Below are 15,552 nucleotides of genomic sequence, written 5' to 3' on the forward strand. Positions count from 1 at the left end.
ATCATGCTTGATTGGACGTAAATGTATACAGCCTGTCTTCGACTATTTTTAAACTTTAAAGTTTCTCAACGGTCCCGCAACGAACTTGACTTTAATTGAATAGCTTTCTATTTCCCTCTTTTTAAAAGGGAGCGAGCTGTATTACTATATTTCACTTTTAATTTTGTGATTGCTATAACCACATGTGGTCGCTTGTTTAGCTTTTATGCTGTTTATTTGCTTTCATAAAAAACACACATGTCGCATGTGTAGTTAAGTAGATATTAAAGTTTTATCAAACAATACCTACTGAATGCAACCTTTTCCCATTTAGCTTTTTAAACAACTACTGTTCGAAATTTGCGCACGAGTTCGCTCGAAACAGCAGGTTTGTTAATTTATTTGTTTTAGGACGCCACGCTACAACGTAGACTATACCGTAGTGACTTATTTTATAAAATAATTGTAGTCTACCTGAAACGACAATTCCAGACCCACCACTGGTTGCTCCGTCAGAAATTGAACCTTGCGAAGAAAATCTTTAGCTGGTCAAAAGAATTTTGCATTATGGAGCTGACTTAACCGACAAAATTACATTTGGAAGAAACTTTGCTTTTGGTAAATAAATATCTGGGATGAAGTGAGGGCACAATTTAGGGCGTGGTAGAGTACAGGTTAAGAAGTCGCCAATTTTTGGATCAATTTATTTTTGATACAAATTTTAAACACTTGGTTGCAAAGGGCTACACTATCAAGCACAAAGTCACCACGCTGACATAAGCGGAGCCGGAATCGGGTATCGTTTAGAAAATCAGGGTATCGGTATCAGGTATGGGGTATCGGTTAAAAAAATTCGGGGTATCGGTATCGGGTATCGGTTGGAAAAAAACACAAAAAAATCGGGGTATCGGTTAAAAAACCTAAAAAAGGGGATCGGTATCAAATATTGCTTGAAAAAAAAACAACTTCGGGGTATCGGCATCAGAAACTTGGGTAACTATACAGCTGAGAATCTTAAGTTGGTTAGAAGAAATACTTTCTTTTACATTTGCTTAGCACATACATGGACCATAGATGGTAATAGATATAAATAAATAGTGTCTGACCTGAATTAGCCTACTAGCTTTGCTAGAGTATTCTGCTGTTACTGATAAAGAATTAACTAACGCTTATCTTGGAAGGGTCAAGGTGAACTATTGGCGATTTAGTTAACTCTATTAAAGACAGTAACAGTAACAAGGCTTTTGTTTATGTATCATACGACTATTTATGGATCGGGTTAGGGAAATACCTTGTAATTTTAAAATGTTAATAAAACACTGTTTCTGTGAAATATAGAAAACACTGTTTCTGGGAAGAAATATTTCAGAATGCTCTTTTTTCAAAAAATCCTAAAATATCTGTTTTTCATTCAGCTAATTTAGCATCTAATACTAACTTCAAGAGTTGATAAAAATGTACGTCAAACTTTTTAAGCCGAAATTTCGTAAGATGAGGTCTATATACTAACATGTGTGTTTTTCGACCGAATAATTTTCGAAATAAAAGATGAACAAATTCTAAAGCAATTCAACAAGCTTTTATTGTACACTTTCAGCGCAAATTATTGACACGAAAGTTTTTAGGATCGTTCCGGAGTTTTAGTACTTCATAAGTTTAAAGCCAATGTGGTCATCATGGGACGGTAAATATTTACCAACACCCAAGGGCAGCAGTTTCCCATCACTAACGTTAATAAGAGCCCAGAACTCTCGATTGCTTTGCGAGGCTGCTCTGCCGTTAACGGACACCAGACTTGGGCCCCATGATGTGTACTTCACTTTGAAACTGCAAAAAAAAGGATTACTGTTGTTATGTCACATGTTATGAAGTGGATTAGCAGCTTCTTTTAAAAGGTGATAAATCTTAGGTTTGGTCTAATTTTGTGTACTTCTACAATTGTGTTTAGCCGATTTGAAAATTTAGGTAACCCGCGTTTGCCGCTTAATATGTGCCGTCTTACAAAAACTTTTAACCCACATTTTTATAAAACACCAAGATGTCGAAACAGATTTCCTAAACGCGGTTACATAAAACCGATGCTTTTAGAACAGTGTTTCTTATTTTTTTTTTGCGACGACCCAAGTATGAATGTGCAAGTATAACAGTAAAGCTTTGACAACCTATTATCTTTACTAATTTTTTTGCAAGATAAAGTTTAATACAGTAGCATCCATTAATTCAATTGTGATAAACATGGGTCATGTGTGGCTTTCGCAATTTTCGTAAATTTCGAAAAAATCTTGCTGAAAACCATTGTCAATAAATAAAAAAAATACTTCAGTCGGCGACCCAATAAATTTAAACGGCAACCCACATTTTAGGTCGCTACCCAAAGCACTGTTTTACAATATTGAAAAAAAAATTACCTCAATTTGTTTTCGCACTGAGCCTGTTTCATGATATTCAGCAGCGTGGTGTCTTTGATGACATCTGTCATCGTGAAAGTGCTGTTTGTTCCTAAACCGCTCCACAAGGTGGAAGGAAGTACAGACAACTTTACATGGATGTCGAAGCGGAAAAAGGCAAGTAGTGAGTCATATAACGAGACAGGTTGGCATGTCGGGTTGAATTCGAGCTGCGGCTTAACGAGGATTTCAGATTCATCTACAGGGAAAAACAATGAGGAATGTGAATGGCAAAACAACGGCCGTTTTCCTTCGTAAAAGTGTTTTTTTTTCGAGTTCTCACTGCACGTTCTTCAACCAGAATTGTTTTTGGTCTAAACGTGACCTGTAATCGATTAGTGTCCAAGAAAATATATCTGTTTCAGAATAATTTTTGTTTGTTATATTTAAATATATTGAAGTATCAAGAGCTATACGTTCGTTGCGGTATGTGATTCATTTTGTTCAACTTTAAAACATAAAACAAATAAGAAGGCAAATGGTAGGAGGCTCGAAAAAGACGTGGGATAAACATCAAAGACAAACGAAGTGAATAATTTTCTATAAAATTTTTAACAAATACTTATAGAGAGTGGTATTTTTAATTTATATATAGGCTTTGATCAGGCCCATAACTTTGTCAACTGGGGACTTGACGAAATTTCCACTGTAGACGCTCATTGTTTTGTAATTATATTAGCAAATTGAGGTATTATTTTCACACAAGAAGCAATGTTTCTTTTTAACAATGTTTCTAAGGATGCAGATAATGTTAGCCAAGAGTATAGAAACTAATCCGACGATCAACCCGAAAGATACAGGAAACCGGTATGAGTCAATACAACCATGCAATAAAGTCTTTGCATAATATAGACTTTATTGCATGGTTGTATGAGTCCTTGGCAGGGCACCGGTTAAGCCAGTGATTAAGGCCGTGGCCGCATAATATTGGTTATTCTCCTGAAAACAGAGTATATGCTGCTACGTTGCTTACCTTAGCACTTTTGAACCGAGATTTACAATACAAGAATAATGGTACGAAAAGGGCGAAAATTCAATGAAAGGAACCCTTTAATTTGGCTTGGAGTCACGGCGGCCAAGGAAACGGCGGACCACAGTTGTTGGTGCACGGCCCTGCAGTCGCAAAACATTATTTCCTCGTTGAATGACGCGACTGGTGCGAGATCTGCCTAAGCGATGTGACGATTACGCTTTTCGGGAGTTTTACATCTCTGGGGCAGGCGAATTGATTGCGTATGTATGAGGTGCGTGGCAAAAGCAGTCAAACAGGCACTACCACATACGATAACCGCCTCCATTCATATCTCCTTCGACCGCCAATGGCGTTGGTTTCCTCGATCTTCCTATATGTTTTTGTGTAATCAAACAACGAAACTCAAAGTAAAAAAAACCGAGTAAAATCAGGACGTTTTTTAAAAGGAATATATATTTCGCCTATACTGGCATCGTCAGTTCCTAAAGTAATAATAAAATTTATAAAAAAACGTCAAAAACATACGGAATCATTATAGATTAAGTAAAAGGTCTATGCTTATTGTGGGATTTGTGGCATTTGTTATTTTTAACCATTTGGCTTCGCTAAAATCCAGTTGACTCATAGGCGGTTCTCCAAAATACAATTTCAAAACATTCCGAAATAGCGGGTTTAAATTTAAGTAGACATGTGTTCAACAGAATAGTGCCGTAAAACAGCAGCTTTGTCGTTTTTTTGTGTAATATTACGCTTAAACAGCAAAACAAATAGACGGACGAGAATAAAAATAAAGCACCCTCCAAGAAGCGACGGCTAAGGCCAGCCCACTCAACTTTATGAGTTGTGAGTTTTGCAGAATTTAAACCAGAGATATACTCTAAGTGTGTTATCGACTTGATCATAAATACAAACATATAGAAAGCGTCGGTAACGTCTTCGCATGCTTACAACGTTATATAACGAACCACGCATGCAACAGTAAGCAATTATAAACAAATCATAACCAAGAGCAGCTCCAAACAACAGAGTTAGGTTACAGTTTTTTCGTAGGAAAAAAGTTTTTGAGAGATCTTAAATGGAATTTCGTTCAAATAGCTTTTATTGTGTTGATAATTATAAAATATAGGTGAAATACTTTCAGGGGCATTTCGAAAGCAAACACATTTATCGGATTCAGAATTTTTCTAAAAGTATAATGCTTCATTTGTTGCAGTATTGAAGTTTTATATACGTGGGTGAAGTTTTATTCCTCTCAATTGTGAAATTATAGACGTTACAAGATAGTTTTCCCAAGGAGTAGTTCTTGCTCACCGTAAAACACACACTCTGCGTCGACACTGATTTACGACATGGTCTGGACATTTTGGAGGTTTTTTAATGTCGATTTCAAAAGACCATAATTTTGATTTGCTGTTCACATTTTGAATAAAACTTCAAACAGTATTTTTACACTATATGCTATGTTAAGATGTTGTGGCTTCTATAATTTTTCGTTTTGGGCTGTTTTAAACCACTATTGCACCTATAAACTATATGTGTAATTTAAAGACACCGTTATACTTAACTGAACGTAAGGAATATAAGCATGTGTCACCCAATTTTGTGGATTTTTAGCTTCTTTAAAATTCTACTTTTTTATAACGATTTTTTTCTTTTTTTGATAAGTATAATTCCCGTGATTTCGCTTCATATTGAATTTTTTTAATGAATGCGTTGTCAGTCAGTACTGAAGGCGCACGGTAATTGTAGCTGTCTATTTAATTTTTTATTGCACATTGTGTAATTACAAAAACACTAAAATAATTTCGATTTTGTTTAGAAAAACCAAGCACCACTGCTGTTTTAATAAAAAATAATTATGGAACCTTCAGTAAGGGAAGATTATTTGTGTAAATCGTTTTGTCTTCCTCACTTTTATCCGCCAATCACACTTATGTGTTTTGAGGGTAACGCAAGGCAGCCTGCGGGGGTAATTCAAGGCAGTCGACGGCAGGTCATACGACAACGACCACCATTCAAACCGGTTCAAACCGATTTCTTCTTTATCGGCTGATCGATTGCGGCCATAACCTGTTTGCAAGCTTAAGCCACCAGCTTTGTGTATTAGGCTGTGTCGCTTGCTATAAGACCCAAACTAAAAGTACAGTAGTTTACATGTAAAGACAATGTGCTGCTTTAATTGTGCTAAACTACGTCATAATAGATTCTGTTTGGTTAACAATATACTTTTTCGTCACAATAAGTAAAGTTCACTAGCACCAGGTGTCTGTTTTGTCCTGTAAATGCGAGTTCTTGATTTTGCTGAACTATAAGAAAGGCACATAGCCCCCTGTGAATGAAACGTATAAGTTATTTGCCTCAACTTGAACAGCGAATCCAAGCGGGCTTAGACGGTTTTCAAAAACGGCAGCATTTATCGCATTGATAAAGCGAGTGTCAGATATTTGCGCTAAGGCGCTATCATCTATTAAATTACAGCCTTCGTGACCGCGGCATTTGACACTGAATGAGAAAGTCAGGTTGCTAACGTGTCGGTACCGCATGAACTGTAGGTTAAAGGATAAACTTATCGGCAATGATGCATGCCTGACAGCTTCATGACTGCCATATATCAAAAACTCGGTAAGAGTAGTTCCTTTTGTTGTATTTACAAGTTAACGAAAGCAATGTTCATAAGGAAGGCCAATACCGTTCGACGTAAAAAATGACTATATATAGCCACAGCCTTGGTAAACGCGTTTTTGCAAGCCCGCACACATCACAAACTTCGTAGTTATATCGCGACGCTGTTGGACGCAAACTCGGAACTAGTCAATTAAGTTCAATTATAATCCTCTCCGCCGCATCACCATCCCACACAGTTATGTGAACTCTACGACGATACCAAACATGTGACTATAAGCGATGCCATGCGATGACTTAATTGCTATTGACGAACGACGGCTAAGAAGCGAAAGGTGTTCCCGAAAAGCTGACTCTCCACAATGCAACGCCTTTTATCCTACGGATAACTTATAATCGCGCAAGGTGTGGTGAATCACGCAAGGTCAAACCTGTGGTGTCGTGCAAAATTACGTTATCTTACCTGCCAAGTAGACGTTTGATGACTGAAGCTAATTACCAGTTATATAATGCAATCATCGATTTAAACCTTTTGTCCTGATTTTTTATACGTTTTGTATTGCAAACTAGGTACTTCAAAACTATTTAGTGACTTCCTTTAAAACCAACGAACTATTTATTAATGTACTAATGAATAAATTGTCAACGTGTGCTGATTTACAAGTTTCAATTGACCAACGCCCTCCAAATAGTGTTATTGTTTTTTTCAATTATTTTTGTGACACTCATTTTGGGTTAAATTAAAAAAATATCTTTGAAAAGTTTTGCAAAATAATTAAATCACTCCTTTTCTAAATATTCTGGAATCACCTTGCGTCCTTAGGGTCGAAAGTAGAATGATTTTCTTACCGAAAAAAAATTTTGGCAGGACGGCGCAAAATTACGTCATAACCGAACATCTAATCATTTAACCTTAAAAAATGGACTTAACGTTCAATATCGTGCACAAATAATATGCAACTGAAATAGGAATGAATAGTTTTGGGACAAGGCCTCGTTGACAAATAACATTTTTTTACCAGGACGATATACCGGTAAAGGAACGCCGCTCCAGTTTATTTGTATCGCTGCTTATCATGAAAGCAAAACTAAAATTATCGTGGAACCTAAACGTGGTATTTTTAAAACAATTTAGTTTGTCAGCTTAAGTACTGAATCTTGAGTGGTGCAAGACGGTAGCACTGTTTCCGGGAATCGGTGTTTTGCGTCATAACGCAGCTAAAGTTAAGCTGTATTTTATTAGCACTGACATGTTCCGTTCTTGGCTCCGTTGCAGGAAGCTTATAGGTTTACAAATAGTAAAGTGAATGTTTTAGGGCTTTTCCTTAAACTAACCTAAACTCGTGAGATTGCTAGTGTTGTGAAAAAGTCATTTTTTAAATTACCCAAGTCTCAGCCAAATCACTTGAGAAATAAGTCCAATTCAAGTATTTTTTAAAAATATTTTTTTGGCAAAAATACCAAAAGTAGCAGTCCAAGTCATATGTTGCCCAAGTCAAGTCATTATAAGAGCATGTCAACTTCACGGCATGTCATGGATACCAAAGTAAACTATTAAACAATTTAAATTGTTAAACTGGTCCAATAATGAGCAACAACGTTAGCACAAAATAACTCAAACGCATTAGGCCAGTGGTTCTCAAAGGGAGCCACTTGGCTCCCTTTAGGGGGAATTTTAAATTTTAGAGAGGAAATTTGTTCCAGGGAGGAATTGGGGAGGAAAAGTGCTCACTTTTTATTATTTGATTATTAGCACACATAACTAACTGCACAAAGTTTAAATAAACGGAAACGTCGCTTGCTATAAGACCCAAACTAAAAGTACAGTAGTCTACATGTAAAGACAATGTGCTGCTTTAATTGTGCTAAACTACGTCATAATAGATTCTGTTTGGTTAACAATATATTTTTTCGTCACAGTAAGTAAAGTTCACTAGCACCAGGTGTCTGTTTTGTCCTGTTTGTTTCTTTTAGTTGTAAATACGTAAAAGTAAAGAAAGGGTTGAACATAAGGTTGCCCGGTTCCAGTATATATTTTGAATTCTGTAAAATGCTAAAGCAAATGCTCGAGAGCGACTCTTACCAATTCATTCATTTAAAAAACAGCTAATGTGGTTGGATTCACAAGTTTGTGTTAAGTATGCCAAATTACTGGTTGCAAAGCAAACACTTCTTCCATTTCCGACTACACTACATATTAAGTTGAATGTGGTTTTAGTGCCATTACAGATATTTTAACTAAAAAATGGAACACTTTACATTTGCAAACGCGATGATTTTCGGGAATAACTGACATGGTTTCCTCCTTAATTTTCATTGTTTTTTTCAAACATGAAGCTCATGGTTTACATTAACAATAAATAGCGCTCTGTAAATTCGTTATGTATATTTCGTTTGGTAAAAATTTTATTTACATTTTTGTATTGTTTTTAAATTATACCCTACCTTTGTAATGTTCACTGTAATCTCTGAGATAAATCATAAAAACGCTCTTTGCATATCATATCCATGATATACTGTAAAGTTTTGGCAATATTCCTTTTGGATTTTTTGGGGAGGAACTGACATTGTTTGAGTCTTTAAGGGAGAAATACGAAAAAAACTTTGAGAACCGCTGCATTAGGCTATAAAGCAATCTAGTTGTTTAAGGTGCAAAACTTTAGGCAATTTTTAATAAAAAATAATTTTTAATCTCAAGATATTTGACACTACGACTTAAGTCCAAGTCAAGTAATTCGTTCAAAAGACTTAAGTCAAGTTAAGTTATTTTGGTCAAAAGACTTAAGTCATTTTGAAACCAGTAGTGACTTAAATGCACCAAGTCAAGTCAATGACTTAAGTCATAACACCACTGGAGACAACACGATCTATTGCTAAAAAAATGTTTTGGTCTACAACCTTTGCACAAAGTTATCACCCCTGTAGCGGCCAAATGTTTATGCCAGATGCCGTCATATTAAATCATAAACTATTTTGGTTTATTTAGGAAAGTGTGTAAAACGGCATTAAAAAGTGAGTGGCATAAAATTAAAATGAGCAAAACATTTTCAGTGAGAGGAACATTTAAAAAGTCCTCCGCATTCTGTCCTAAAAATCTAGTAGCAGACTTATTCACCTCCATTAGGTTGGCAAGTTAGCTCTCCCCTCAAAGACAATACGCTTTTTCCATTTAACGCTTGCAGCAAATTGCTGTTCCATGCAACAGATTCCTTATTCGTTGTTGGCTGAAAGATGCTTTGAGCAGCTAATCTGTGGCACGACAAACAAGGCACAATTTCAGGTCAAACGAGATTTTAAATTTTAGTGGTTTGAAACGCCTCCGCTTTTTCATACTTTTTTTCGCTAATCTGTGTGGAACGACAAACAGTGCACACAGTTTAAGCTGAAGCAAAATTTTAATTAGTGCTTTTGTAACGCCCATGACTCTTTTAAAAGCCACACAACTTTTTATTAATGTTTTATAAAACTAGAGATCGCAATAAAAAAACAGCCGTCTTTTTATCTATATTGCATCGATGATTTTGCCCCAAAATGAGTATTATTTTTAATTTGAAATAAATAGAAACAGACAAGGCTGTCTTTTTCGAAAACATAATATAGCAACTTAAGAGTAACCACAAGTATATTTAATTTAAAGGCGCGTTTGTTTTAAAAAAAACCTTAAGCATGATAAAGGTGTGTTAAACAAATTCCATATTCTTGAAGAACAAAGCAGAGCGCTTTTGATACGAAATCTTTACGTGTGAAACCCTATGGCATTATGCTACCAAATCACTTTTACCTGCACGTTCCGTTGGCGATCGGGCCGGCAGGATGCGAAACCATGAGAGCAAGCAACGCGTGTGGAGTGGAGTATTTGTTTCCGAAATAGAAGTGGCTTTGCCTTGTTACTCCCCGAGAGTAGAGATAGGATCGGGCGCGTTGAACCGCTTGACGAACCCGTTGTTTCAGTGGGTTTACCTCTTCCATAAGTTCGTCCAGGCAGCTCAAGGCAAGAGTCATCTGCGACGCTACATCTAAAGATCGAACGATTGCATGGTTTGGGTTAAAGAGATTTTCTTGCGCGGGCGTTATATACATTGCACAACCATAGATCGCGAAAAAAAAAATATAAAAAAAAAATATAAAAAAAAACATTCCTGGGCAGTTCGAGAACATGGATCATATTAATTTAATTGGAACTAATAAATGCCAATGTATTACGTTTCGTCAATGCATTTTTTTGTATGGTATTTGAGTAGCTTCGGTATTATATTTAAGGTCAGTATTTCAATCACCGCAAAAAATGGTTGAAAAACATTGTTTTAAATGCACTGTGCATGAAAGGCGCTTATTAAAATGGTAAAGATAAAGTCGTTTGGCCCTTAGGTCATTTGTTAGAGAAACGTTTTGATCCATCATGGCGAAGGACTGGTGGAGGAATTTTATTGAAAGATCAATTTGAAAAAATATGATTTTAGCCTTATTAGTCGATAAAACAGTAATAACAGTGCATGGAAGGAAGGATTGCTGGTGGCGCTAGGAGAGAAAAACCGAAGGCAAGGTGGATTGACTATATTAGATCACATATTTTTTAAAGGACACTGGAATTAAAGTCTACACGAATTGATTAATATTGCAAAGGGTAGATGTGAAAAGACTTTACTTCTAGAATCACCATAGGGCGGCTGGCATGCTAAATGAACTAAAAAATATTTTGAAAAAAATGCATTTACACTTGTACATTTGTAAAACCTACAACTGCATAACTATTACCTATTCCGTGCATGGGTGGCCCAAAACTTCCATTCAAGTGTTGCATTTGTAGAACAAAATCCAGCAAGTTATTTTTCAAAGGAAGCTTCGAAATGCAAATGGCTTGCATCGCAAGGGATGTTGAGTACAAACCGTCTCTAGGTGTCCATAAAAGATTATCTTCTATATTTGAAAGTATGATTCTAGTTAGTTTGGAAAAAAGATTCGTGTGAGTTGAATAAATAGAATCTTGAAAAATTGTTGGTATAATTTTACTTCACCTAACAAATGTTCAACTGTATTTTTTATTCAGCGTGTTTTATGTCTGTAGTAATAAGACCGAGATTACAATAACATTAACATTGGAATAAAACAGTTACAAATAGGACCAAAATAGGACTAATTTAATAATATGGGAATAAGTTCTGGATCTAAATAAGCTTTAAACCCATCGGGGTAAGACACAGGCAGAATAAGATCTCAAGAACCCTTTACTTAACCCCAAACCCGACCTATAACTTTATTGCCAACTTCCCCAATAATTTCAACCGTAACCCAAATTACGACCTCACCCATTACCCACCCATAACCCCACGTAAGGTCAAACTGTCCTGTACCAAATCAGCACGTTGATAGGAAACGGTTTACCGGTAAAACACAATCGTCTCATAACCTATCCCTATAGTTTTATGTGTTATTTATTCAATGAGTATAAGGCTTAATCTAGTACGAGTTTTGTCTTATTCCTAAATTGTAATAAAGATGATTTCGCTTTAGATATTGTTGGTTTATAGGCCTTACTTTCTGTTACCGTTTTTTAGCCTATTTCGTTTGGCATTTTGTCAGAAACCATACTTTATAGGTAAACAAATGCTTAATGACGCTGTTTGTTACATTTATGCAGATGCAGATATTTTTGCAGATGCAGACACAAGCAGATAAGTGAAACGATAAAATATTAATCTCGCAGGCATTGAAATGAATTTACACTGTTTTAATTCAAGAAAACGTAAAACGTCACCCCGATTGTCGAACTGGCGATTGAACGATTCCACAAGGTTCTCGTTTAAATTGACTCCAGAGAAATCGCTTGTGTTTTGGCAAAGCGATCGAGCGGCCATTTGGTCACGAGCCAACCTTCCGATGTTGGTTTTGCTGCAAAACGTGAAGTAACCAACATTTGAGTGATTTGTAAAAAAATATAACCAGTCTGTTTTTTTATGGTGTACAATTATACCACTCACAACACTTTTGTATCTGGCTTCAATAGTGTACAACTGGTAATGCTATCGCGCTTGTTTTACGCATTTTTTCTTACTTGTCATACGCTGCAACTTCTCCTTTAAGCCATGACACGTAGGAGTTTGTTGCTGAGTTATTGGCCAGCTGTAGACTTATTATTGCTTGGGAATACGGCTGGCCATTGATGGCGGAAATCAATTTGTCATTAAGGGTTTCATCGACCGAATCAGCTCCACCTGCAATAACAGCATGACCAGACTTACAAAAGATCCTGTATTTTAAATTGGCAACTATACAGATACAAAACAAAAGGCTTATTTGTCAACAAATATTTTACTGGAAAGCGTCGGAAACTTTAGCGTTGAAGGAGCGATTTTGTTTCGTTTGTAACAACTTAAACCTACGTTAAAAGACAGACACTGAAGATCACCCAATTAGTTGCAATAAATTTATTTGGGAATTCTATAAAAAAAACAATGCTTAAACCTGCAATGTGGAGCTTATTGGTATTGCAAGGAGCTGAACAACAAAATGAATGGGAACCAAAATGTAAAGTTTTAAATTCCTAAGCTTTTATATCAACATGGTGTTTATTTAAACAGTAGAAAACTCTTTGTAAGATTGTTACAATTTTTGTAAGACGTGGATAGTCTATACAAAAATCAAATGGAGATAGGTAAGAAAGTTAGACGTCGTATGTTTTGGGATTTTACATGATAATTAGTGTTTTTGTAAAACTTTACCAGAATGTTTAAAGTTAGTTAAGTAAAGCAGTCAGCGTTTCCACTCTGTTAAAAGTACACCTGACCTAGTTTATGTTTAACAAGGGCCATCCGTAATGTTGCTTTCAAATTCAAAATATAAGGTTACATCCTATCTATTTTAAGGTCCTTTGAACATAGCGTTCTTAACGTTTTAGTGACCTTATTCGTTGTGGCATTGCTTACATGCAAGATAGCTTAAAACAGCCAAATATCCCGTTTAACATTTGAAGCAGCAATATTTAAAATACGTCCACACTAAACTTACCGCAAACTTTATATCCTTCTGTCAACGTCAAATAAACTGCGATCTGAACGAATGCAAAAACGAAACGGTACATATCTGCCACAATTCTACACTGCAAATAATAATAATGGTCCTTTCACACAACTATGCAACAAAGACAACCAATAAATCAAAGTCCAAGCAGCCAGTCATCACTTTGTTATTTGTTTTTTTCATGCATGAATGGCTATTGCGGTGAAATGCGGAGTTGGCCAGCCAGCCAGCCAGACCGGCAGGCGTCCCCTAAATCACAAACTTTGAGACTACTTGCGTTAATTGAACGTACAAAAGTTTGTAACATTACTTCTGCGTGTCTATTTTTCTTTAATACTAACGAAGGCCATATGTAAACTAATTAAAGTTACAATATGGCGAATAGTAAAGAATAACCACGCCACGTTAACAATATATTTTCTGTTGTTTACTCTATTTAAAAAATATAGAAATGTACTACTTTTTTGCTGTGTTTATCACCGGACTTATCTAAATATCAAAAATGTTTACCTCTTTTATCAACAATTTTTAGCAATTCAAATCTTCTCAACTTTCCTTAAATTCAATTATTGAGCTTGCGCAACCTATAGAAATAACACTTCGTTCCGATCGAGTTCATTTAAAGTAATAACGTCGGTGAACTAAGTAGCATCATTGATAAAAAAGTGCGGTGCACACAAGTTATCTTTAATAAATTAGATTGTAGTTAAAACTGTCAACTGTTTGAATCAATTTGTTGAATTACCCCCCCATACTTAATTTTTTTAATGGTCACAATACTCAAACTTGATTGTCGTTAGGAATTGCCTGAATTTCACTTTAGCTTGCACAATTTTCTTCCACCTAAGTGGACGCGTGTTTTATTAAATGTTTATCCGAATCCTTATGCTATATATATGGCTAATCACAAATGTAAAACTAGAAAATCTTTCTTAGGTATTGGTGCATCGTAAAGGAAACCATCGTTCATTGATTTTTTCTTTCGGAATCCGGTTTAGTTACGGTTTCGGTTCGGAGCAATTCAAAAGTTCCGATTCAGCTCTGATTCGCCTAGATTTATTTAAAAAAGTGGTTTATAAAATTCCGGTTCGGATACGAGTGTTGCGTTAACAAGTGTATGGAAAAAACATAGGACTGCAACTACTTAATTCAATTTCGCGGCGTATTAAATAGCAAGCAACTCTTATTAAAACATCTAAAAAATAAAAAAACAAGGTTTTATTCATTAAACATTATTTTTTTTCATAAAATTTCGAATATAGTATAACTTGACTCTGTAAAACACAACTTGCATCATGCTAGAGTGAACTGTCTTTTTAAAAGGTTCGGATTTGGTTAAGGTTTAGGTACTTTTAAAATATTCGGCTCAGTTCGGTATTTTTGCAAAATATAAGTCTAGTCTCAAGTCAAGTCCCTATTAAAAGAAGTCAACTTCAAGTCAAGTTATTCACATAAAAATAAAACGTTTTATTACAATTGGTAACCTTGTCCGAGTCCGTTAGTGAGCATTACCTCAATTGAAAAGTAACATAGAGCAAGCAAATTGTTTTACATTCAAAAATATAGATGAATAAATCAATTCTAATATAAAAATATTTCATAAAAACAAAACCCAAGTTAGTTGACACATGTCCGAGTCACGTCAATTGTCCAAAAGACTTAAGACATTTTCTTCAAAATACTTGGGTCACGTTAATTAAAAAAAAATAATGACTTAAGTGCACTAAATCAAGTCATTGACTTATGTCATTACAACACTGCCTATAGCATAAAAGACACTTTCTTTCCCTAGCCTGTTTATCGAATTTTACCTAATTATTTATTTAGCTGGCGTTCAAATATGCTACTTCAAATCTCTTATCGTTATCCGATATTGATGCTGATGCCATATCTGAAATCAATAGATCTTCACATGAAACGTATCTGAGTCATATGTCTTTGACAGGATAAAGAAAGATCGTATATAGCAAGCGTTCGGGAAAATCTTTTACAGTTTCACGCTTGGAAATTTATTACCACGAAACAGAAATGCCCTAAGGTGTTTGGAATTTTATATTCGGTTAGACACGAAATTATTTGGATCAGGCCTGACTGCATTCCATAATTTGTGGCCGCCATAGATTCACGCCAAAACCTTTTTCGGCGAAAATCCTACGCCAAAATAGGACGCAAGTACGCAAAAAAGACAATTTTTTCTTGGTAAATCCACTAGGCTAGCGATATTTTACGCCAAATGACGTCATAGTAGTACTATAAAATAAGTGGTAAAGTTTCCTCACATATGTTGTTTTCCTTATGCTTATTTGAAAACTTATTCGAAAGCCAAAGTGACGATTTTCACACCGTTATATCGCCATGGAATACGATCGTCCAGCATTCCTTTTATTATGTGGCCTGAAAAAAAAAATTTGTGGCCCGAAAAAAAAAATTTTTTTTGGCACATGTTGTTTTTGGCCGAATTATTGGCCGAAAAAAAAATTTTTTTTTTGGACACATGTTGTTTTTGACCGAATT

At 35.5% G+C, this 15,552-nt stretch overlaps 1 protein-coding gene across 1 annotated transcript; it reads right to left on the bottom strand.

Annotated features, from left to right (window-relative positions):
• Positions 1–1,543: 1,543 nt before the first annotated feature.
• On the bottom strand, positions 1,544–14,848 carry LOC146140838 (transcobalamin-2-like). The gene is made up of 9 exons (XM_083391371.1): positions 13,549–14,848; positions 13,027–13,117; positions 12,074–12,233; positions 11,777–11,910; positions 10,777–10,938; positions 9,803–10,037; positions 9,137–9,270; positions 2,388–2,625; positions 1,544–1,806 (listed from the first exon to the last, which is right to left on the bottom strand). Exons 2-9 carry the CDS (start codon positions 13,097–13,099, stop codon positions 1,620–1,622), a joined length of 1,323 nt encoding a protein of 440 aa, XP_083247497.1. The 5' UTR covers positions 13,100–13,117; positions 13,549–14,848; the 3' UTR covers positions 1,544–1,619.
• Positions 14,849–15,552: the final 704 nt, after the last annotated feature.

Source organism: Ascidiella aspersa, chromosome 6 (assembly GCF_963924565.1).
Source record: "Ascidiella aspersa chromosome 6, kaAscAspe10.2, whole genome shotgun sequence".
In the NCBI taxonomy this organism is placed as follows: domain Eukaryota; kingdom Metazoa; phylum Chordata; class Ascidiacea; order Phlebobranchia; family Ascidiidae; genus Ascidiella; species Ascidiella aspersa.

What these genes read in the sequence shown, in the direction of transcription:
- LOC146140838 (XM_083391371.1), bottom strand. Translation starts at nt 13,099, where the DNA reads ATGTACCGTTTCGTTTTTGCATTCGTTCAGATCGCAGTTTATTTGACG. An exon ending in GAAGTTGCAGCGTATGACAA is followed by an intron (nt 11,911 to 12,073) that starts GTAAGAAAAAAT and finishes CACGTTTTGCAG; the next exon opens with CAAAACCAACATCGGAAGGT. An exon ending in AACTTGCCAACCTAATGGAG is followed by an intron (nt 2,626 to 9,136) that starts GTGAATAAGTCT and finishes TTTTCCCTGTAG; the next exon opens with ATGAATCTGAAATCCTCGTT.